Source organism: Onychomys torridus, chromosome X (genome assembly GCF_903995425.1).
Source record: "Onychomys torridus chromosome X, mOncTor1.1, whole genome shotgun sequence".
Taxonomy (NCBI): domain Eukaryota; kingdom Metazoa; phylum Chordata; class Mammalia; order Rodentia; family Cricetidae; genus Onychomys; species Onychomys torridus.
The window spans coordinates 129,049,109-129,072,350 of NC_050466.1; the positions used below are offsets into that span (position 1 = coordinate 129,049,109).

The window sequence follows — 23,242 nt, forward strand, 5'->3', positions numbered from 1 at the left end:
GTATACCCAAGAATAATAGCACATGGTTTAGTCAGAGGACCTTTATAAAAGTTAACAATTTTACTTGAAATAAATGAAAGTGATCCTTTCTGTATTACTCCATTCACTGAAATGGTGCTACTACTATCTAAGCTGACATTATTTGATGCTGGATTTGGACAAGAATTGGTATTGCCTATAGTTTGTATCTGACCTTTGTATTTACCTTAACACTTAGTTCCTCATTCCTAGATAGTGTTTAATGAAGGCAGTTACATGAATGAGAGTCAATTCAAGATTTTACCTGGGAAATAGGAGAGTAAGTCTTGGAAGGTGATTATCAAAATCTTCTTATACAGTTACAGAGGACTTGATGTTTACAATATTTAGATATTAATTTGCACAATTATTGTGGTTAGTTCAGCCATTTTTCCCTTTGTAATTGGGATGGAGCCTAGGAGTTCATGCATGTTAGATAATTGTACTGCCCTAGATCTACATCCTCAGTTCATGGGCTGCAACTTCTAAACCTTGCTGGAATGTGGAAAGATATTATTTGGAGACAGTTCTCTGTAGGTTTTTATGTTTCTGTACATCTTCCGTGTGAAGCACTAAGGGCTTAGTGTTCCATACTCTTTTCAAAGATGTTTGTATGTTGAGTAGCCTTGCAAGAAAAGCATAAGAGTTTCCTCCCGTAGCAAAGGCCAGACTGGCAGCATCCTTCAAAGAAGAATGCTATTGTATCTTTAGGGCAATGCACAGCCAAATTTACTGCCCACTAAAATAAGGACATATTCATTAACACAAGGGAAGTTATGCTTACTGCTATGAATGATGTAGGTTCTTTCCACTCAGGTTCCTCTCTTAATTTGTACCTGAATACACAAAACTACATTGGCCAGTAGGATTTTAGGGGCAAGTAGAAAAAATACAAACATTCTGTTCATTCCATGATGTGGGATATGAGTTCTAAAGTCTTTTATTTTTCAGGCATGACTCTCATGCTTTGTGCTAGTATCCATACAACAATTTGAAGTTAATATGTAGGCTCACAAGTAGGGTAAAATTTCAGATGCCTTGGAGTCCCATACATAAACTCAATGGTTTTGTCTATTGTGCAATCCTCCTTTAGGAAAAGTTGGTTTACTTAGTTTTCTTTAATCCTTGTTTAATGAATTGATGAAAAATATTGAAACATTCATAAGGGCCCATTCTTGTAAGAGCTAAGAAGGCTGTATCTTATCTCAGAGCAAACAACTGTGTATTGGTAAAATCAGGAAAAGCTGAGAGCTTTTTAATACTTTTGATTAATTTTCGAGCCTGAATTTGGGACTTAAATTTATGTTCAATTTCCTGTTACAAGAAGCAGTCTTTGGTATGTATATGGTTAGAAGAGTTATTGTTTCTCTGACCCTGGTTTGTGGTTGGAATGGGAAAGACTATTTGAAATGTGACATAGGAGGTCCTATTAGTAGAGGAGAGGAAAATTACATACAGAGCATGGGCTTTGAAGTCCCATTTGAATTCAGAAACCCAGTGTTTTCAGATTTTTTTCTGTATTGGGCATATCATTCAGTCTTTGCTTCATATGTATAACAAGAAATTGTAGCTACCACATACAACTAACATAAGGATTACAAATACTCTATGGCAAGTGAATGGAATCTGATCTAATGTATGGTTTATGTATGTGCACTCCCACTGATAGGAATTTTGAGTTCTGACTTCAAATGATTTATACATTAATCTATGTTCCTTTAAACAGAAAATTACTTCCTTCCTTTCTTCCCCCCTCCTCCTCCTCTTCCTGTCTGTCTCATCCCATTGTTTTCTTCGGGTTTGTCTCAAGCACCTTATGAGCTGAAAAACTATGATGATATGGTTACATCTGTAGATGATGAAGGTATGTTCCAACAATGTACATAAATATTAGAAATTTTACTAGAGATCAAAATGATCAGGGCTTCATATATTAATAGATTTTTAAACTAAGGGGCTGTGATAATCTGTATTAGTAAATAGCAGTAGACTAACGGCTGACATTTCTGCTAGTTTACAGTTTGACAATTTGTATTGTCTACCCTTCCAGTAGAAACATCACACTTTTTTGCACACTGAATAAGAGCAGAATATAAGTAGTATAATTAGTATGTGTTAGTGTCAATTCTGAAGATCTATTTCTATGCTTTGGCAAAACTGCTGCTGCTGGGCCAGGCATTACAGTGGGCAGCAGACGGACCCATCTGTGGTGCTTGTAGCTGCAGCTTGGAAGGCAGCTAACAGACTTCTATTCCATCTGACTTACTCCTCCTTTCCCCAGTTTTCTTGCTCTTTGAAGCTCAACAGCGATACAGAACACCAGTTCGATCAGATTATTTCAGAGGGTCTACTAACATCTCTAAAAGGCTGCCAGCATTTTAGAAAGAGTTGTCTTGTAGGAAAGGAAGGAAGCAGTAAACCACAATCTGTCTGCTGCTGACTCACAGCCAATAATGGTTGATATGATTTATGTTTAGAAATGAGACAAAGGAAAAACTGTCTAGTTGTTATAAATGAGATTGTCCCTAAGGATATTAATTAAATGAAGTGTCACCTTGATGCGCAAGAAAGAATACACAACTATGTTTTTTAATATATGTGCTGCCAAAGACCACAGTACACAGGTATTAAAATTTTTTAAAGGCATTTATCCAATAATAATAGTAAATGATTAATGTGGGATCTATTAGTTTCCTGTGGTTTCTATAAAAATTATCATAAATGTAATGGTTCACGGCAGTATAACCTGGGTCTGCCATAGTCTGGCAATCACAAAAGTCTGAGGTGAATTTTATGAGATGAAAATCAAGGTTTCGTCAAGACCATTTTCCCTCTGGAGGCTGTAGGGGACACTCCATGTCTTGTCTTTTCTAACTTCCTGTGGCTGCTGAACCTATTTGCACACATTACTGCAATGCTGCCCTCTCTCTTCCTGTGGCTTTCCCTTCCATGCATCTGTCTAGCTTCCCTCTGCCTTTCCCCTTTTCCATCTCTGTGAGATGGAGTGGCAATAGTTCAGGCTGCTCTCAAACGTGATATCCTCCTGTGTCAACCTTTAGAATACTGAGACTACAGCAATGGACCATTGATCTCTGCATGCTCTGACTGTTTTCTTACAAAGACACATGGAACGATATACAGGGCTCACCTAGATGATCCAAGATATGCCCATATGGCAAGATTCTTCATTACATTTGCAAAATATTTGCCTTATAAGGTGACACAGGTTCTGTAACTGGACCTGACTAAGTGTGAGGGCCACCATTTTAGCTCACAATAGAAAGATGGGTTTTAATCATGAAAAGATGAACATTTTTATAATTGTCTTTTCACAAGTCCTTATTATTCTCTGAGGAGGTACGTTTTCAAAATGTTGTGAAATGAATCTCAGTAAGGAATATATTAATAGTTTGTTTTCCTGGTCTTGGTGAAAACTTAATTTACCAGTTCACTTGTTATTTGTTTTACTAGAACTATGAAACACCAACTTAATGTATATTTCTTGAGAGTCTTATGTTCATTATTGTGTTATTCCAGATTCCTGAGTGTAAATGGTGATTAAATAATGTTTAATGTAATAAAGCTCTCTTATTAGGTATATATCAGAGGATAAAAAGTTTAAAACAGTTTAGTTTTATGTATTACATCTCTGTAAGTTTATCTTCATTCTTTTCAGGGTGAACATGACATGGTTAGTGTGAAATAGTTCACAAAATGAAGACAGAAATTACTTTGTGGAACTTCCTGTGCTTCCTTCCGTGGTTGGAGTATTCTTTTGGCTTTGTTAGTCTGTCAGCCAATGCTTCAAATGGGGGTTTATTTATACTAATTTACAGTAGGAAACACCCTAGAACTACATTTCCTTAATTAGGGTCTATGTCATAGTTGGAGTTTTATCTTTGACATTGTTATGCTTTGTTTTAATTCCATTCAGTTAGAATAATAATTCCTATAATTTTAACTGTCTTTTTAGTAAACAAACAGGAGTAGATTCAGATAATGGTTTTTAAATATAAATTTAATTAAAAGCCAATGGTGATTCATACTATTACTTTGTAATTTAACATTTTTGAAAGAAAAAGAACATGTTATTAAAATAGTGTATTAATATTATTTAAATTACCTTAATCAAATCATTATTAGTAATAATGTTTTTCCTTGTTAAATATGAGATCTTTACTGGTTATTAGCTTTTATCTTGGGAATTATATTTCAGTATTCTTTGCTTGTTTTTTTTTTTTTTTTTCCCAGACAGGGTTTCTCTGTGTAGCCTTGGCTGTCTTGGAACTCACTCTGTAGACCAGTCTGGCCTAGAGATCCACCTGCCTCGACCTCCCAAATTCTGGGATTAAAGGTGTGTGCCACCAATGCCAGACTTTTCTAGCCCCTTTTGTCTGTTTTTATTTTGTTATGCTTTTATGTTGTGGGCATGTGTGTGTGCTGTGCATTTTCATGTGGTTGCAGGCACACATGTGTCACTGTGCATGTGTGTGTAGGTCACGGGACAACCTCAGGTGTCAGATCACACTTTTCCCCTTATTTGAGACGAGATTACTTGTAGTTCTTGTGGCTTACTACAGGGTGTCTGGCCTGCAAGCTCCTGGGGGTTCTCTTGTCTCTGCTTCCTTCTCACCTAAGAGATCTAGTATTGCAGATATGCACTAGATCAGCCAGCTTTAGGGGCTCACAGAGACTGAAGGAGCAATCACGGAGCCTGCATGGATCTGCATAGGTCCTCTGCATACATGCTGTAGTTGTCTAGCTTGGGGTGTTTGTGAGACTGCTAACAATGGGAGGGGAGCTGTCTCTGAATACTTTGCCTGCTCGTAGGACCATTTTCCTCCTATTGAGTTGCCTAGTTCGACCTTGATAGAAAGGTTTGTGCCTAATCTTAAGAACCTTGTTATGCTATGCTCAGCTGATATCACTGGGAGGCCTGCTCTTTTCTAAAGGGAAATAGAGGAGCAATGGATCTGGGGTTAGGGGGTGGGGTTACTGGGAGGATTGGAGGTCTTGTATGAGAGAAGAATAAATATAAAGAAAAAAGAAGAACTATAAATCTTAGTGTGGTGGCACATCCTTGTAAGTTTAGCACTCAGGAAGCAGGAGGTTCACTGGAAGTTTGATGTCAACCTGGACTATACAGTTAGTACCAGATCAGGCTGAGCTATGTAACAAGGCTCTGCCCTTCAAAATAATAAAGTTATTAAATGGTACAATGGAGGAAAGCTACTAATTGCAATCAAATATCACAGCTGCTGTAAAAGGGGCCTAAAGTAATCACCGTATGTGAAAGAAGAAATGAAAGGAAAATAACAAATAAGCCATGATGTCTGATAGAAGGGTTAGTGGCAAGTGACTATAGGAAAAGAAACATGGCTAAAAGAAATATGGAAAAAGAAACATACAAAGATGTACAGTAAACAAAACATAGTTTGGTAGGCTGAGACTAAATAAAAGCATAGAGTCCAGGAATACAAGGTGAGTAAAAAATAAATCAGTCTATTGTGCCATATTAATACAATAAAGAACAAAAATAAAATAATAAAATGTAAAATTCTCAATGCATAGAAAAAGCATTTGCCGGCCAGGCGATCGTGGCACATGCCTTTAATCCCAGCACTTGGGAGGCAGAGGCAGGTGGATCTTTGTGAGTTCGAGGCCAGCCTGGGCTACCAAGTGAGCTCCAGGAAAAAGCTACACAAAGAAACCCTGTCTCAAAAATCCAAAAAAAAAAAGAAAGAAAGAAAGAAAAAGAAAAGAAAAGAAAAAGAAAAAGCATTTGCCAAAATCCAATGCCTTTTATGGTTAAAATATTCTAAAACTAAATATAGAAAGTAATTTCCTCAACCTGATGTGGTGGTTTGAATAACAATGGCCCACATAGGCTCATACATTTGAATGATTAGTAGTCAAGAAGTAGTACTACTTATGAGGATTAGGACATGTAGCTTAGTTAGAGTAGGTTCGGCCTTGTTGGAGGAAGTGTGTCACCAGGGGTGGTCTTTGAGATTTCTTTTCTTTTTTTTCTTTTTTTTTTTTTTTTTTTTTTGGTTTTTCGAGACAGGGTTTCTCTGTGTAGCTTTGGTGCCTGTCCTGAATCTCACTCTGTAGCCCAAGCTGGCCTGGAACTCACAGAGATCTGCCTGGCTCTGCCTTCTGAGTGCTGGGATTAAAGAAGTGCACCATCACCACCTGGCTGGACTTTGAGATTTCAAGAGCCCAAGCTAGGCAGCGCCCCCCTCTCTTCTTGCTGCCTGCAAATCCAATGTAGAACTCAACTTCTCCAGTACCATGTCTTCCTGCAGGCTGCCATTCTCCCCCCACCCCCATGACAACAATGGACTCAATCTCTGAAACTGTAAGCCAGCCCCATTTAAAAGTTTTCTTTTATAAGAGTTGGCATGGGCAGGGTAGTGGTGGCACACAACTTTAATCCCAGGACTTGGAAGGCAGAGCCAGGCGGATCTCTGTGAGTTTGAGGCCAGCCTGGTCTACAGAGCAAGATCCAGGACAGGAAACAAAACTACACAGAGAAACCCTGTCTGGAAAAAAAAAAGAGTTGGCATAATCATGGTGTCTCTTCATTGCAACAGAAAATTAAGACACCTGATAAAAGCTATACTAAGAAACCAAAGTTAACATCATATCTACTGATAAAATACTGAAAGTACTCTCCTTCCAAACACAGACGAGCTAAGAAAGGCCCCTTTACAACTATGTCTACTAAATACTGTACTAGAATTTCTAGTCAGGACAACTAGGCAAGAAACAGAAATAAAAGGCTTCCTAATTCAAAAAGAAGTAAGTTTTCGTCAGGGATGCAGCCTCTGAGAGGCCACCAATGCTTCAGTAGATGGTCCTACACCCAAATATATACAGACAGCACTAAGTGGACTCTGGGTAAAACAAGAAGAGTAAATGAAGTTAGCAGGTAAAGGCGGTAGGGGAGACAGAGGGCAATTTCCAAAGGAAAGAATGAGGGCTATGAATTTGACCCACACACATCATCTGCATTTATGATGTTCTCAACAATAAAATGAATGAAATATAAAAAATATCCCAACTTGCAGATGACATGATCTTGTATAAGAAAAACTATTTGTATCAGAAAACTATTACAAATGACTGGAACGTGGCTCAGCAGTACAACATTTACCTGGATGGTACACTGGGCTGAATACCCAGCATGACAAACAAATAAGCGAATAATTCTTAGACCAAACAAACTAGTTCTACAAGAAGGAAGGTTACAGATCACTATGTAATAAAATCAATTTTACGTCTACAGACTGACAATGAACAATGCAACAGTGAATTAAGGGGCAAAACCCTAGTTTAAACATTCTAAAAAAAATTATTTTCAAAATGGCAGACTGTTTTGTAAGAATTTAAGAACATACAAATAAATAAAAAGGCATCCCCTATTCATGGATTAGCTAACTTAACATTGTTAAGATGGAAAATTCTCGGGGTCTAGAGAGATGGTTCAGTAGTTAAGAACACTAGCTGTTCTTCCAGAGGTTCCAGGTTCAATTCCCAGCAACCACATGGCAGCTCATAGCTGACTGTAACTCCTATTCCAGGGGATCTAATTCCCTCATACAGCCATGCAGGCAAAAACACCAATGTACATAAAATAAAAATAAATAATAAATTTTTTAAAAAGATGAAAAATTCTCTCCAATTGACCTACAAATCAACACAATCTTTATCATAGTCACAGTTTGAAATGTCTCAGGATGTGATAAGTTGATCCTAAAATTAAATTAAATGTGAATTTATTAGAATAACCACAACTATCTAAAAAAAAAGTGCTGAAAGACTAAATATCCAGTAACAGAGCATTTCATAGATTTACATACCTACAAAAATCAAGATACTTGTAATACTTGGGTAAGGACATAAAATAGAATTAAGTGTCCAAAAAAAAAAGAACCTTTATAGTCATCTTCACTGATTTTCAACAGTAACGAGACAACTGGCTGAAAAAAATTTTTTTTTCAAAACTGGTGCTAGATGAACCAGGAATGGTGACACACTTCTGTAACTCAAGCACTGGCAAGGCACAAACAGGAGACTGAGTTTGCGGTGATCCTAGGATATATGGGGAGACCTTGTCTCAAATAAATTAAAATAAAAAATCACAAGTCAGCAAGGTAGGTAACAAGATAAAGTTGCTTGCCACCAAACCCAATGACCTTAGTTTAATCACTGGGACCCAAGTGATGAAAGGAGAAAATCAACTTCTACAAGTTGTCATCCAACTTCCACAAGAGGTACACACCTGCACAGATGTACACCCATGAGTATCTATACAGAGGCCACAAGAGGCTATCAGCTATCGGGTATTTTCATCTATCACTCACTACCTATTTTTAAAGATAGAATCTGGACCCAGAACTTACAATTTAGGCTTGGCCAACTATACAGTGGGCTCCTGGTATCCATCTAGCTTCATGTCTCCGAACAGAGAGGACATGGACACACATACACACATACACATACAGAGGAGACCGCTGTGGGATATTCTGTATGTCAAATGTGTTGCTCTGATTGGTTAAAATAAATAAAGTGCTGATTGGCCAGTAACCAGGCAGGAAGGATAGGGTAGGCAGGATAAGGAGGAGGAGAATTCTGGGAAGTGAAGGCTGGGGCAGAGAGAGACTGCCAGCCACCGCCATGACAAGAAAGATGTAAGGTACTGGAAAGCCACGAGCTACATGGCAAAGTATAGATTAATAGAAATGGGCTAAATATAAGAGTAAGAGCTAGACAATGGTAGGCCTGAGCTAATGCCCAAGCAGTTTAAATAATATGAATGTCTGTGTGTTTATTTTATACGTGGGTTGTTAGACTAACAGGGCTTGGTGGGGGCTGGAGAGAAGCTCTCCAACTACAGGAGATGACGTCCATGGAAATATAAACTGTAAACCAATTTGAATGTTAACATACAACCTAGCAATTCCATTCAAACTATATAAAAGAAAAAGTTTTACACATATACAAGAGATATGTTTAATGTTTACAGGCACATTGTTTGCAAGAGAAAAAAGGGTAGCATAAAAAATCATCAGAGAGAAAGTGAATGAAGAATTAAAGTGGATAATAGTGTAGCTATCCAGAAGAATGAATTACAACTTCACACACACACACACACACACACACACACACACACACACACTTGGATGAATCATAGCAACTTAATATAGGGCAAGATAATATAAAAATTACTACAGTTAAAGAAAACAGTGTAATATTAGGTTTCATTTTTTTAAGCTTTGAAACAAAGGAGAAGAAAATGGGACTGTGAAATGTTTTGTTAGGAAACAGCCTACTGCTTGAATGTGTTTTAGCAACAACTGACAATCATAGTTACACAACGCAAAGCATAGTCTAACTAGTGTGGAAGAAAAACTGAAATTGAAGCAAAGCTGGGGCAGACAGGTCAGCAACTGTGAGAAACTGTTGAAGGTCTAGTTCAAGGTGAGGAAGAGAGGAACCTGAAGAACAATGGCAATGAGGACAGACAGGAAGGAAAACATCTGAAAGCTATTTAGAACGCTCTGGTGAACAGGCACCAGTTTCCAACTGGTAGAGAGGCTAAGAGAAAGGGAAGAGAGCAAATAAGCCCCGCCATCCTTATCAGTTAGCAACAAGAGTTAATTATCTCATAAGCTGTTTTTGAGGAAATTCTGGGATGTCAATATTCAATGAATTCCCTCCTACTACACAAAGCTATGTGATCACTTTCTAAGCCAAACTTGCATATTCTTTCTAAAGCTCCCTTTGATGTTCCAATAGTCAAATCAAATGTCATCCCAACCTCTAAGCATGTAATAAACAATGTTAATATTTTGACCTGCCCCCTTAAAATTCCACCCCTTGGGCCCACCCTGCATCCTGACTTAAAAGGTTCTTTTAAGGAAAACCTCTGCCCCTTCCTCCCTCCCCCGCCCCTCTCCTCTCTCTCCTCCCTCTTTCCTATCTTCTCATTGTCTCACTATTATAACAAACCATTTCTGTGCGGATATAGCATCTGGGTTGTGAATGTTCACCTGCCACCCTGCCCACATGGAGTGAGTCACCCAACAGCCCGCCACTGTATCTGCCCAGCACACCAGCATAGTTCCCTGGACAACTGGAATACCCTCGGGGTTCCCACGTAATATATCATAACCCATAATGTTTTCATTTACAACACTTACTTTCTTCAAACTTAGGGTTCTGAAATGATAGTTACCATTGATGTGTTAGGATAGGAAAATCTTCATTGTAGGGATTGTTATTTTCATTTAAAATGTATTGTGCATGTCCGCGTGTCCGTGTCCATGTCCGTGTGTGTGTGTGTGTGTGTGTGTGTGTGTGTGTGTGTGTGTGTGTGAGTGCACAAACACCAGTGCCCAAGGATGCCCAAAGAGGGCAACAGATACCTCTGAAGTTACAGATGGTTGTAAGACACATGCCCTAGGTACTGGGAACAGAAATGAGATCCTCTGGAAGGGAAGCAAGCTCTTCCCTGCTGAGTCATCTCTCCAACTCCTAATTTACTATTTTTTATTTCATAAATATCTGTAGATGTAATTTATTATAGACAAACATAAACACCCCCAACCAAGGCCTCATAATTTTTTAAGGATTGCTGTATTATATTTTGTTTTAAGAATGGAAAAAGACGCCAGTTGTGGTGGCGCACACCAGTAGGATTTGCTAAAGGAGGCGGAGGCAGGAGGATCACGAGTTCGAGGCCAGCCATGGCGGTGGTGGCACACGCCTTTAATCCCAGCACTTGGGAGGCAGAGCCAGGCAGATCTTTGTGAGTTCGAGGCCAGCCTGGGCAACCAAGTGAGTTCCAGGAAAGGTGCAAAGCTACACAGAGAAACCCTGTCTCGAAAAACAAACAAACAAACAATCAAACAAACAAACAAAAAAGAATGGAAAATACTAGGTTCACATGCGAGAGTGTCTATGGGACAAAATCATCAATATAGTCATTGTTTGGTGTGTGAAGTCTAGTCAGAAATGTTCTAGAATTGTATAGTCTCCTTAGAGTGCAAATAAAAAATTTTATCATAATTATTTAGTTGCACTTCTCATCACTTTGAATGCCTGATTCTATGCTCAAACTGACTGAATTAATCAAAAATAAAGAAATGGGGCAAGTGAAGTGGACATGGCTCAGTGGTGAGGTGCTCCTGTCACAAGCCTAGAGACTTCAATTTGATTTCCCGAACCCATGAACAAGTAGGACAGAACCAATTCCACAAAGTTGTCCTATGAACTTCACACATACACATTGTGTACACGAGTGTGCAGGCATATATACATATTTTATACATATATAAACACTGATAAATAAAAATTTTAAAATAAAGTAAGAACAGTTCTGCCACAAATTACAAGAGAGTACACACGGGGCTGGAGAGATGGTTCAACAGGTAAAAGCACTGGCTGTTCTTCCAGGGGTCCTAAGTTCAATTCCCAGCAACCACATGGTGGCTCACAACCATCTATAATGGGATCCTATGCCCTCTTCTGGCTTGCAGGCATACATGTAGATAGAACACATATATTCATAAAATACATACATATATTTTTAAATAGGGAGTACACATAATCAAAAATGTCCATAAATAAAAGGATTTATTTTTATTATTTTTATTTTCTAGAGATTATAATATACTATAATTACATGATTCTTCCCTTTCTTCCTTCCAAATGCTTTTCCATGTCTCTCCTTACTCTTTTTCAAATTCTTGGAAGCCTATTTTTTCATTAACTGTTAGTACATAAGATCTTTTTTAGAAAAATTTTTTTTCTTTTAAAAATCTCATACCAAAGCCAGGTGATGGTAGCACAAACTTTTAATCCCAGCACTCAGAAGGCAGAGGCAGGGCAATCTCTGAATTCCAGGCCAGCCTGGTTTACAGAGTGAGTTCCAGGATAGCCAGGACTACACAGAGAAACCCTGTCTCAAAAACAAACAAACAAACAAACTTATATCAAAGCTTTTCACATGATCTCAAATTACATTAAAAATATGTAATTGTTACCTATTATAATCCATACATTGGTTTTATGTTAGTGAAATTCTGTACATTTAAATCTATTTGAAACAGATGAAACATAAAGACTTAATGTTTAGGATTAAGAGAAAACATAATGGTACAAAGCCCAGGGTTTAATCCCCAACACCCCAGACAAAAAGCAGTTAAAGTCTGATGTTTACTAGATTTTGTGCACTAGTTGAAATTGACACTAAAAGATGAATCACTATAAAATTGCCCAATACCATTTACTTTCAATACATTAAATGGCACTCCAGAGTGTAAGTTGTGGATTTCCGTCCTATAAAAGAGATATAGATGATAAATCTCTAAAATTTCTAGACAACTAAGTTTACAAGGGTATTGCAATGCTTCATTAATTACCTAAAAACACCCAAGTGTAGGGAAAAAGAGGAAAGGATAGGATTCCTCCTTCTTTGTTGTTTTGCTTGTTTTGCTTTGCTGGTTTGTTTTGATTCTGAGACTAGGTCTCCTGGAACAGAGGCTGCTCTCCAATTCCCTACCTAGTCAGTGATGACTTTGCACTTGAGACTCTCTTACTTCTTCTCATGAATGCTGGGTTTTCAAGCATGTGTCACAATACCTGGCTTGTGTGGTGCTAAGGGTTGAGCCCAGGACTTTGGGAATGTAAAGCAAGCATTGGACCAACTGAGCTACATCTCCAAGGCCAAGAGTTCGCCTATTGTACCATGCTGATAACCAGTCTCCAAGACATAAGGTTAGTTAATCACTCAGTTTAAGAATCCTTCAGAGTGAGCTGCTGGGCTAAGCAGGGAGAATATCCTTTTGTCCATGAGTGAACCAGAACTTAAATACTATACCTCAGTAAGTCAGTATGCTATAATTCTTCAATAAGTGGTACTTGTGAAAAGTATCCTTAACATTTCTTTTTGTTGCTAATTATCTTGTTCACCTCTTTCTAATGCCACATGAACTATTCCAAGTGTGATGGTTATCTGTGGTAGTCAAGTTAACTACATCTGTAGTTAACGAAACCCCATGTGGCTGAGTACATGTGTGAGGCAATTTTCTTGATTGAATTATTTGAAATGGAAAGACCCACCATAAATCTGGAAGATCCATCTTAAATCTAGGCCATACCTTCTGGGAGCAGTCTATATGAAGGACATGGAGGAAGGAAGTTCTTGCTCCTTGCCTGCTTGCCCTCATTCTCACTGGCAAGTTAATTCCTTCACTGGCATTAGAGCCTACTTTTTGGGATTCTGGCATATACAGAAGACCAGCTGAAACATCCAGCCTCATGGACTGAACAACTACTAGATATCTGGACTTACAGTTGGTAGACAGTCATTGTTGGAATAGCTGGACTATATCCTGTAATCCACTCCAATAAATCATGTATGTGTGTGATTATTATATATAAAATATGTTATATATAATCCATATGGATATATTCATTTGTTCTATCAGTTCTTTTCCTTGAGAGAACCTTAACAAATTTTAGATAATCCAAATTGAAGTGTAAAAATTTAACCCTTACACAAGATATTCCAGCCAAATATAGGATATCCCAACCATTGATTTCTCTGTGTGTTTATGTTGTACTACAAATACACAGCCCACTTTCGTTTTGTGGTACTAGAATCAAACACAGGTCTTCATGCATCCTAAGCAAGAATTCCAACACTCAGCTACATCCCTAGACAGGTTGTTTTTCTTTTGACATTTTTCCCTTGTGTAGTTCAAGTTAGCCTTAAGCTCAAAATATTACTGCCTGGAAGTAGAAAGATGGATCGGTAGTTAAGAATGACTACTGCCCTTGCAGAAGAAGACAAAGTTTGCTTCCCAGCACCTGTGCTTCGGAGTTCACAACTGCCTATAACCCCAGCCCCAGGGGTTCCAACATTTCTCATGGACTTTAGTACACATTCACTCACATATAAAAGTACCCACACAAAGAGACACACATATACGAGTAACATTATATGGATTGAACAGGTTATATTTTGGAATATATAGGTATATGTATATTCATATACATATGTACATGCAATAATAAAAGTGAAAAAAAGAACCCATGAATTTAAAGGAGAGGAGAGTTTAGAGGGAAAAAAGGGAAGAAAGAGATGTAGTTATATTATAATCTCAAAAGAGGAAGAAAGAATATATTACTCTCTTAGCCTTCAGAAGGACAGGATTACAGATGTACGTCTACATACACACTAGGCTTGCCTCTTTCTAGTTTAGTGGCCATATTTCAAAAGATAAGAGTTCTAAGAATGTTTCTTTATTCTATGCTAAAGTTTTCAAATATAAAAGCATGAAAAGCTATGCAAGCAAATAAAACATGGCATGATATAGATAATGATGATATCTATGAAGTTAGGTATTTACTGTCACAAGAAGTAACTCATTTAATGTTTGCATTGACAATTATATGATAAGGAGAAATCAGTAACAGTGCATACAACCCTGGGATAATGATGTACCCTAACCAATACTTTGCTATACACTCCCTGGCAATCACTGAACCCGTCTCAAACAGAAGGAGTACTGTGTACTGTTGTAGAATATTATTTTAAGATGTGTTACATTTGTTTATACATGGAACAACTGTTTAATGATACAAAGATGTGTTGCATTCTTTTATGATGCATTTGTTTAACCCTGTGAAGCTGAGTTACTTTACCTATCTAAAACACCTGATTGATCTAATAAAGAGCTGATCAGCCAATGGCAAGGCAGAAGAAAGGTCAGGTAGGGCTGGCAGGCAGGTAGAACAAATAGAAGGAGAAATCTGGGTAGAGTAGGGAACAAAGAGCAAGAAAAGGAGGACACAGGGAGCCACCCCCCTCTCCCGCCACACATCCAGAGTATAAAATAAAGAAAGGTATATAGAATAGAGAAAGATAAAAGCCCAGAGGCAAAAGCTAGATGGGATTATTTAAATCTGGCAAGAAACAAGCCAAACTAAGGCAGGGTATTCATAAAGAAGATTAAGTTTCTTTGTGTGCGATTATTTGGGAGCTGGGTGGCAATAAAATAGAGCAATTATATATGAAGAGCTACACAAGTGGAATTACTTTGACAACGATTGTACCTTTCAATTCAAGCTAATTTTTTATTTTACACTGCAAATTTGCAAAGGAAAGAAATTAAGGGATCACTATAGGATTGCTTCCAGAGTAAATCAGTTCAAAGTTCAACAACTCAAAAATATAATCTACAGCTATTATAAAATGAGTCAGCTCTACAAAATGTGCTTCACATTCCATTTTCAGGAAGACACTCCATAAAGAAAGGCAGATACTTGATTCAGGTCAAAAACTTAAATCACAAACATGTTCCAGTAACTGCACAAGCAGGACCTACAACTATAAGACCAAGTCAGATGTTGTGTTTATCTGACTCCATTTTACAACTGAATACAAATGTACCATATCCTACAGTTGAAGAGGTGAGCCAAAACACGTAGGAAATCCTAGAGTCAATTCCTGGTTTACAGGAAAACATGTGATTATCCAGGACACAGCACATTCTGGCAAAAGAATTCCTAAATCTGTTTTACAGACCTACTGCTCATGGACATAAAAACTACTGTATATGATTAGCGGCAAGTAGGCTCAAACACATGCCCTCAGTTGTAGTACTGGTGACAGGAAGCTGTGAAAACAGTAAGACTTGTTTGAATAACCAAGAAATTCTTGGTTTGGTTTTGTTTTGTTTCGTTTGAGACAGGGTTTACCTATGTAGCCCTGGCTGTCCTGGAACTCACTGTGTAGACCAGGCTGGCCTCAAACTCAGAAATCTGCCTGCCTCTGCCTCCCTAGTGCTGGGTTTAAAGGCGTGCGCCACCACTTCCTGGCTCAAGAAATTCATTTGAAGGCAACAAATTATCACAGTCTCCAAAAAGCTCATAGCATGTCTATAAGCAGGGCACCTGAAAGAAGACTTTACACAGAGAATGAGTGGCCTTCCTAAAACAGGATAACATCACTCTTTTTATATCCTTTTGTAGGTGAGAATTTTTATGAAGGAAAGTTGACAAAGTGGATGTACTCAAAAAGGTCATGAGGGTAAACCACCAACTGATTTCATGTAAGGGTGCAAACTCCTCTTAAAAGGTAATCTTCTCAAGAGGTGGTCATAATCATATAGCTTTAAGCTCCATCCCAGGGAAGGAGGAAAGTGAACTTGCAGTTGAAAAGAGAATGGAGAAAAGGGACAAAGGTGATAAGCGAAGAATAGACACCATAAATGCAGAGAAAAATGTAAAAAGACACCAAAGATACACTCTGCTAACAGCTATCTTCTCTTCATTTTCCCCTCTTGGCAAACCTGTTAGGAACAGCAAGGCTTTGTGACTATATATTTTGAAGAAACTGTGCAAAGTTTACAAACTGAATGAGCTATACACCAGGGATAGCCAAGAAGATTGTAGGTTCCCGGTAAGCTCATATAATCTACACTACAATAAATAGATACACAATAACACTGCACTAGACCTTGAACACTTACTTCCTAGTTTGGGTTTGAACCTTAGGTTAATCACTAAAGTTCTGTCTGTATTTTCTTCATTCACTTAAACAGAAAGCATTTACATTTATATGACCTTGACTGTACATTGGAATCACCTGGGAAGATTTTGTTTAAGTCTCTTGAGCACTGAAACCCTGATTTAATTGGTCTTGAGTAAGTCCTTGGCATAAAAAATATTTTTTTTAAATGGAATGGGGGTGGGCTGGGAGGAAAGAGGGGAGGGGTGAGGACAGGGGAATCCATGGCTGATATGTAAAATTAAATTAAATTAAAATAAATGAAAAAAACCTCCCTTTGGATTTTAATTTCTAGCCAAGACAGGAAACACTGGTCTATTTCATCTTATGTATTTATGAGGGATGGTAAAATGATGTAGAAAGCCTCCCTTCCTTCTTCTTTTGAAACTTGTCGATTTCCCTTAGGTCAATGTTGTTTTAGCTCATTTTGCAACCATGGCTTAATTATCAGAATATCATCTCTGCTATTTTTAGATCATTTTCCAACCACTGCTTAATTAGCAGAATAGCATCTCTGCTTTATCCCTTCTTCAAATCTCTTCTCCATCCAATAATCCACCTCATGCTTATCTGAATAATCAATTTGGTTCTGAAACATTAACCCACTAAGACTCATTGTAAATACAGTGTAACAATGCCATCAAACAGAATTATCTTGAAGAAGATAGTGTGTACCTGTTTCTGTATGTATGCATGTATAACCTCCAAATATATTCAGTTTTCTTCATATCTAAGGTGCCCGCTTTCATTTACATAAAATGAACATGATATCTGTACTCAAAAATATTGCTTCTAAATACTTCATGGATACATTTTCTCAAAACAAAGAACAAGTGACTCATGTACTTATATCTCATTTAAATGAAAAAAGAGTATCACAAAATCTATTTTACACTACCTGATCTTGATATGGTCTCAAAAACAACATATATTTGAATGACAAAAATATTAAGTGATTGGCTTTCCTTTTCTTTCTTAACTTGTCATTTTATTAAATCTACTTTTAAATAAAACTACTTTTTTTCTAATTAACTCACAAATAAAAACATTTTTTATAAACACAACTGGTTTAAGTAAGCCGTTCAAACACTTTCCCAGTCCCAAACCCTGTCCATTTCAGTGAACTGCCATACAATTGGACTGGTCATTCTAATGTGACAGAGCTTCACTTAGGATTTTATGCTTTTACTATTAATTACATTTTTATTCACTTGTCCACCACAAAAAAAAAAAAAAATACAAAACTATGGTAGACTTGAAGCCAGGAAATAAAAATGTGTTTACATGCTCCTTCACGAATCATGTGTTCTTTTACCTGCATTCCATCCTTCCTCATCACCTAATAATAGCTTTTGTTGCCTTTCTAAATGTTACAACTCTACCCATACTTACATCAGTTATCATGTATACACATACACATTATAGGCTAGGAAATAAAACTACTAATCAACAAATGGGGTAAGTAAATCAACAGATACTTTTTTAAAAGAAGAAACATAAATGGCATGTATTTCTCAAAGTGTTTAACATCTGTAGTCATTGGGCAAATGCAGACTTCACCTTACCCTAGTCAGAATGACTATCATCTAGAAATCTAACAACAAATGTTGGAGAAGACAGGGTTGTGAGGGTGGGGAGAGTAATCCTTATTCACTCCTGGTAAAATTCAAATTAATACAGCAATTATGAAGATTAGCTTGGAATTGCCTCAAAAATTAACACAAAACAAACAAATAACCATACGACCCAGCTATACCACTCCTAGGCATATATACTCAAAGGACTCTGGAGCACGTAGGGAGTTGCACGTCCATGTTTACAGCTGCTGTATTTACAATAGCAATGAAAAGGAACCAACCTAGATGTCCAATTACAAATGAATAGATAATGAAAATGTGGTACACATATACAATAGAATATTATTCAGCTGTTCAGAAAAATGAAATTTGAAGGCAAACGGACAAGCTTGGAAAATATATTAAGCAAAATAACCCAAACTCAGAAACAGAAAATCTGCATGTTCTCCTTCATATGTGCATCCTAAATTATAATAAGCTGAGTTATTTTAAGAAATCCTACCAAGCTGTTGCTCATGCCAGTATTCAGGACAGATTGAGTCAACAGGATTATCTCAAGTTCAAGGCCAACCTGAGATTCACAGTGAATTGAGTGCTAGCCCGAATTACAGACTATGTCTCAAAACAGTGGTTGGAGAGAATAGGGGAAATGACAGTGGGTAAATTCTTGTCAACAGCATGACAACTGGAGTCCAGACCCCCAGAACCTCTATGAAGGACCGACATAGTATCTCAGGTATTTGTAATCTCAGCAGTCCTTTAGAGAGGTGGGAGAAAGAGACAGCAGAGTCCCTGGGTGCTCAGAGGCCAGGAGAGCCTATCTTAAGGTAGAAATGATACACAAGGTACTCCTCGGATGCCCACCCATGTGCTTGCATTCATATGTGCATGTTTGTGCAATGGGTATCACACACAAAGGAGAAAGGAGGGAGAGAATGAAAAAGAAAAGGAAGAAAACCCACAAACAAAAACACACACCTTCCTTGGTAGGTAATGTGTTTGTGAGGCAAGCATGAGTATCTTAAGTTTAATCCCAAGAATCCACATAAGAAAGAAAAAAGCTGGGCATGGTTATGTATTTGTAACTCCAGTGCTGGAGATGGATTCTAGGTGTTCTCAAACCAGCCAGCCTAGCATACTTAACAACTCCTGATCAGTGAGAGACCCTGTCAGGAAAAAAAAAAAAAAAAGGACTGCACCTTAGGTTGACCTCTGGCCTCCACACTCATGTATACATTTACATATGCACCCTCACACATGTGTGCAGTGGCACACACACAAGTATACACTGCAAACGATAAACAATATAGACACTAGTAAAGATTAACATGGGAGGGATCTGGGTATTTAGAGTTCTTGAATCACATGTGCAAAACACTGCACCACCACCACTAAAAAGATTTTGGTGAGTTAACTGTTTACCAAGAACAAGTAAGGCTCTGGGTTGTGCTGAAGCTTGCCTCAGAAAAACAACTGAAGGAAGGCTTAAAAGCAAATGGTTATACCTGCAAAAGGTGATGGTCATGTCTGTGATAAACTTCGTTATACAGTAAAAACTATATAGAATAGGAACACTGAACAAGTATATGCCTTTGAAGTTGCTCTTCCTATCCTCAGGGAGAGTAAGGCAAAACATCAAAGGAAAATAAAGCCAGCACTATCAAATAAGTAGTAAAGACAATAAGTACCCTGGGAATTCAAAGAAACTGAAGACTGCTATGGATTATGGAAAAAGATTCTTGGAAAGTCTGAGGCATGAAGATAGCATCATACAATGATGAGGCAGAATTACACAAAATATACATTTGAGGAGCTGGAAGCTGACCTAGATGGAAGAGAAGGTAGGGACATTTGTGGAGATAAGGTTGCAATAATTAACCAGGGGCCAGAGAGTAACAGCCTGAAATGTCTAGCTAGGATCCTTAAAGTTTGTCCTGCAGGTACAGGTTATAAAGAAGAGTACACGGGAAAAAAAAATCCCTACAATGATGCATACTGGAGCCATTTTTCCTTGAAGCTTTTCAAGCACACACCAAGGAGCATATCTTGCCAATATCTAGCCATGAGTCTGTGAATAGAGTGTTTGGGAAATCTGTTCTGAGTAAAGGTGTAAACATTCAAACCTGTTTCCCACAATATAAAATCAGGTATTGATTATGCATTCATAGTTCTGTGGATACTGCCTAAGAGAACTATTGAATAGGAAGCTTCAATTTTAATTTTTTTCTCTTTTTGCTGTCCTTTGCCAGTGCACATATCTTGATTTGGTGTCTAGAAACTAAATGCACTAAAATTGTCTTCTTTATAAATAAGGTTGTTTACTACTTCTCACTGTACATGAATTTACTATGTTGCTTCAAAATCACTACATCAATTCAAATATTTTGGTGCATAATTTATTTCAGCAAAGTAGATGGAACACATAAGCCAAAAAAAAAAAAAAGATTGTGAAAAGAAAATAAAACTTTCAGCAAACCTGAACAAAGCTAAAAATGAGCGGCACTGCATTAGAAGGAGAGTGAATTCACAACAACAACCAAACGCCAGCCACAACAAAGACTAACACAGAGTACAGGATAATCCATTAACCATCAACTACATAAGAAATGGATTTTTTTCCTCAAAAATCCCCATTCATTTTTTTTTTTAGTTTTCTGCTATAAAAATCAAAACTAACATCACCCCAAAATGGACTACCTTTCACCCAGTAACCCAACACTTAAGTGACTGACGTTTTAATTTGCTAGTGCAACAAACACTAATCTAACCACCATCACCTCTCAACACCAGGAAAATGAAAAAAATAAAATAAAATAAAACTCACTCTGTAAGGCATAGGTAAGGGGGGGAAAAAGGAGACAAAAACATCCTAAGATGATTAAACAAATCCACCATAAGAACACACACACACAAACAGCAAGCCTTACTCTGAAAAGGACTATGCCATTCTTGCAGGCATGGATGCCTTCAAGGAATATGTAGAGATTATGATTTTCTGCATTGTCTGTTCCCAATTCCCCTCACCCCCTCCCACCTACTCACAGTTGAGGTGGAGAAAGCTAGGACCAAGAGTTGAAAGAAGTGCATTAAGAAAGGTGTCAATAAGTCCCTTCTGCCTGGGTGCAACACTCTTAAACAATAATGTCCCTAACATCCCAGCCAGCTTCTCCATCATCCCTGGGCTACTGGCGCCCCTCTTTTCCGCTGCCTGCATTGCCCCTCACAGTCAGAGGAGGCTGCTAGGATTCCGGGACTCTGGCCGCCTCCGCGCGCCCGCCCAGCAGAGTCCAACAAGGCAGCCACGCAGCCACCCACTCCCCATCCTCTTTGCAGGCCCCGCTTCCCCTCCCCCCCAGCCTGTCACCTGCTTGGGTGGTGTCCGTCAGGTCGTAGCCGCTGCCAGGGAAGTCTCTGAGTTTCCTGCCACTGAGGCTCAGGATGCCAGAGTTCCCCGCCTCCTCCAGGGCCCGGTCCAGGCTCCTCACGGTGTGCTGAGGCTGCAAGCTCCCCGGGTGCCACTGCGGCCCATTGGGGAACGGCTGACCGAAAAGAGTCTGGACCGGGATGGGCACCGCCACGGTTCCGCCACAGCCGCCACCTCCTCCCGCCCCGGCCCCACCACCTCCTCCTCCACCACCACCTCCTCCTCCAGCCGCGCCACCGCCACCGCCACTTCCACCTCCACCACAACCGCCTCCCCCACTGTTCCCACCGCCTCCCTGACTCGCCGCCATGTTCCTGGGAGAGAGAATAGCCCCCGACAATACTCGGAGTCTGGGCCGCGAGTGGAGGGGGTTCTTAGGACGCATGCGCAGGCTGGGGGTGGGAGGGGGGGCAAGAGAGATGGTGGGAAGGAACCCCGGGCTAGTGGCTAGGAGGTGTCGCGCGCGCACAGAGGACGTTGGAACGTGCTCAACGTTTGTTTAAAGAAAACCAAGGATCCAAGGAAGGATGCTAAATCCAGGGTCCGCTGCTTTGGGTACCAAAATCTTAGCGAAGAGGTACCAGGCTAACTGGAGGTTGCTTGGGCTCTGTGCCTCCTCCCCCTGCCTCCAAATCTCTCAGATTGCTTCGTCTTCTCGGTCTGCAAAACAAAAACAAACAAAAAAATGTGAGATGGGGATGAAAGGGCTCCTTTCAGAAACAGCTCTTGGGGGCATTAGAAGGCAAGTGACTGAGAAACTTACTACAAATGCCTCAGGAATCATCTTTTCATGCTAGTATACTAATAGAAACGTTGGGGAGAAAATGAATACAGTAGTGGGAATGAGGCAGACATGAATTCTGCTAACCTTTAGGAAGCCCAAAGTAGGAAAAGACCTTAGATGTTTTCAAGGGAGCTTCTCCTTACAGCAAGTCTCGGCCAATGTGCTGCCTTCCAAACATGGAAGAAGAGCTCGCCACAGTCTGTTCTATTACGCTTTGAAGTTGTTCCAAGAACTCCAAAATATGTCCAGTTTCTTCTCATCACGTCAGTATTGGATGATAAAAACGCTTTGATCATCAAACAATCTTATAAAGTATTTTTTGAAATACAGGTTTTGGTTGAAATGGAATTCTGACAATTTAATGCTGGGAATTTGAAGCCAATCAATCATGGGGTTTAGGAATTTCTTCTTACAACTTAGATGTTTAATGTAGAGGCCAAGGAAAGCTGAAAGTCATTTATGAGGTATCTTGGGGCCTCCATAATCTAACCCAATCTATTTAGACAGATAGGTAGTGAGCCCTTTAAGCTGCTACTTCAATTTCCACTATCTGTTCCTCTCCCAAAGAGGCATTTGAATCCTTTTACTAATACTCAATGAAGTTACTAGAGAAATGAACCAGAATGCTTTGGCTTGCCCCTTATCATCAATTTCAACATTTTGTGAGCATTAGTCACATCTTTGTGAATTTGAACAATGTACTACACAGTGTCAGAGAATTCCCTGCCATCAGAAAATTGATCTGCCATAGGCCATACTTTGAAAAACAATACAGGGAAGAAACGCAGTTCCTCGGGGTGGCTGTGTGGCCATAGAGGGTTAATTTAAACAAGGATGCTAAGAGAAATTGCACT

At 38.8% G+C, this 23,242-nt stretch overlaps 1 protein-coding gene across 1 annotated transcript in view; it reads right to left on the reverse strand.

Annotated features, from left to right (window-relative positions):
• The window catches only part of Lrch2 (leucine rich repeats and calponin homology domain containing 2), a 102,450-nt gene extending 80,461 nt beyond the window's left edge, over nucleotides 1–21,989 (reverse strand). Inside the window, exon 1 of the mRNA XM_036175676.1 lies at nucleotides 21,545–21,989. Coding sequence (XP_036031569.1) covers nucleotides 21,545–21,989 — 445 coding nt within the window. The remainder of the gene's footprint in view (nucleotides 1–21,544) is intronic.
• Between the last annotated feature and the right edge of the window lie 1,253 nt (nucleotides 21,990–23,242).